At 46.2% G+C, this 2,032-nt stretch overlaps 1 protein-coding gene across 1 annotated transcript; it reads left to right on the top strand.

Moving 5' to 3' along the window:
- Positions 1-259: 259 nt before the first annotated feature.
- Positions 260-1,819, top strand: Pmar_PMAR026105 (hypothetical protein; the record flags this gene model as incomplete). The annotated part of the gene is made up of 1 exon (XM_002773327.1): positions 260-1,819. The coding sequence occupies one exon, from the start codon at positions 260-262 to the stop codon at positions 1,817-1,819; it is 1,560 nt and encodes a 519-aa protein (XP_002773373.1).
- Positions 1,820-2,032: the final 213 nt, after the last annotated feature.

Here is a 2,032-nt window from a genome sequence, read left to right as displayed (position 1 = left end):
GCGAGATGTAGTATTGGATGGTCACAATACTATCTCTGGTATTTGGATTTGTACAGACTCTCAGCTAAATGCGTGGCGTGTGAAGCGAGATCCGCGTTTAGATGAGAAATACTTACCACCTTTTGAACGACGTCGTGTGGGCCTTCTTCGAAGTAGTCTGTCTTCGTTAGCTTCTGAAACACTATTGCCGATTCGTCTTGCCCATGTTTCGGGGCGGGAGAATCCTGCGGATAGAGGTACCCGGCCTTCTATTACGACTATGAGTGAGTTCATGAAGTTAACTGCTACTGATATGAAGTCTATTCTTCAGAAGCTCACAGTTATCACGGTGTTTTCAGAGACTATTCAGGATGATCAAAATCCTGATGAGTTCTCTATTGAAGATACTATTTCCGAAGAAGAACCATGTATACACCTCGTTGGAGCTGTTTTCACTACTCATAAAGAAAATGAGGATATAGTGTTGGATCAGCAATTGCTCAATACTGTACGTATTGCTCTGAAGTTCTCTCCCGAGGTTAATGATCTGCGACGTAAAGCTGCTACTTCCTCGGATGTGTTGGTTGGCTACGTGGTTCGTGATGATCTGCTCTACCGTGTTGGTAGCGTAGCTCTCAGCGATTCTGATAGAGGTAGCTGTGTTACTTCTCAGATTGTTGTCCCTGAGAATCGAGTGGATGTGCAGTTCGAGGTTGTGAAATATTTCCATGACCTACATGGTGGCCATCCAGGAAGAGCTGCGCTTACACGTTGGATATGGCGTCACTTCTACTGGAAGAGATTAGATCAACGAGTCCGATCCTTCAATAGAGACTGTCTGGGATGCCAAGCTCGGCAACAAGCAGCTAATAGGAAACGTGTAATGTCGTCTAGACCGCCAGCTTGCCCAGTGCGTTTTGGTCCGTTTGCTATTGCTTACTTTGACAGCAGTGGACCTTATCAGTTCGTTTATGAGGAGAACGGTCAGAAAAGGACTGGCAAGTTCTACTTATTTTCGTTGGTTTGCCAATCTACTCGTTATATTCGTGTCCTTCCTACTGTGGATAAATCTGCAGCCGCTGCCTCACAAGCCCTATATCAACTACTGGCTGAGGAAGGACGTGTGAGTCTACTGGTGACTGATCAGGCGTTATGCCTTCCAGTCGTGGCTGCCGTGGTGAAGGACTTTGGTGGTTTGTTGGTTCCTGCACCTGCTAGGGGTGAAGAACTTCGAGGTTGGGGTGAGAGACCACATAAAGATCTTCATTCTATTGTTCGAGGATCATTGTTTGACCTCAAGAAGTTGCCTACTAGGAATGAGTTGCTTCGTTTATTCTATAAGGCAGCCATGGTGGTGAATATGACCCCTTACACTGATTCAAGCCCTTTATGCCCTTTTTTATTGTGTCGTGGTCATGATCGCTTGATTGGCGATCCTGGTGCTATTGAAGAAGCTGAGGGTATTCGCAAAGCAGTATATGAGGGATTGGAACCGCCATCGTGGTGGGCAGAAGTTAATACAGAAGATTATTTATCCATCCTGGAGCAAGGCCGTGCAACGAGATTGGCTGAATTGGCTGATATCTGGTGGCTTAAGCGCCGTGCCGTTCGCGAGAAGTTACTTGGTCGATTCCTTCGTCATGCAGCAAGGGGATTATGCGAGAATTCACAAGCCTTTAGGTGGCGACCACAGCTAGGGATCTTTGGCAAGCTCAACACTGGCTGGCAGCCCGTGACGTTACTTAAGAAGAAGAGTGATAGTGTATGGCTAGTACGTCTCGAGGATGGGAAAGAAGTCGACGAGTCAGTGCTTAACTTGCGCATTCCATCTGCTGAGTGACCTTTGGGCGGGAGTGTGCCGGTTTGGCTAAGTGTTGTGTCAGCAGGTTGCTCTGTGTAATTGTGGTGAGATTCTTAGCTTGTCTCCTTTGTAGCTAGTCCCAATCAGCTGTAATACATAAGTTCATAGATTTTATTCCAGTTGCTATCTATTGATTACCACTTACTGGTAATTGAGTTCTTGTGTTAAGCAATCCAAGGTCTGATACTCAAT

This window comes from Perkinsus marinus, assembly GCF_000006405.1.
Source record: "Perkinsus marinus ATCC 50983 genomic scaffold scf_1104296958976, whole genome shotgun sequence".
Taxonomy (NCBI): Eukaryota; Perkinsozoa; order Perkinsida; family Perkinsidae; genus Perkinsus; species Perkinsus marinus.
Note: the sequence above shows the minus strand (reverse complement) of the source record. Positions and strands in the feature narration are given on the sequence as shown.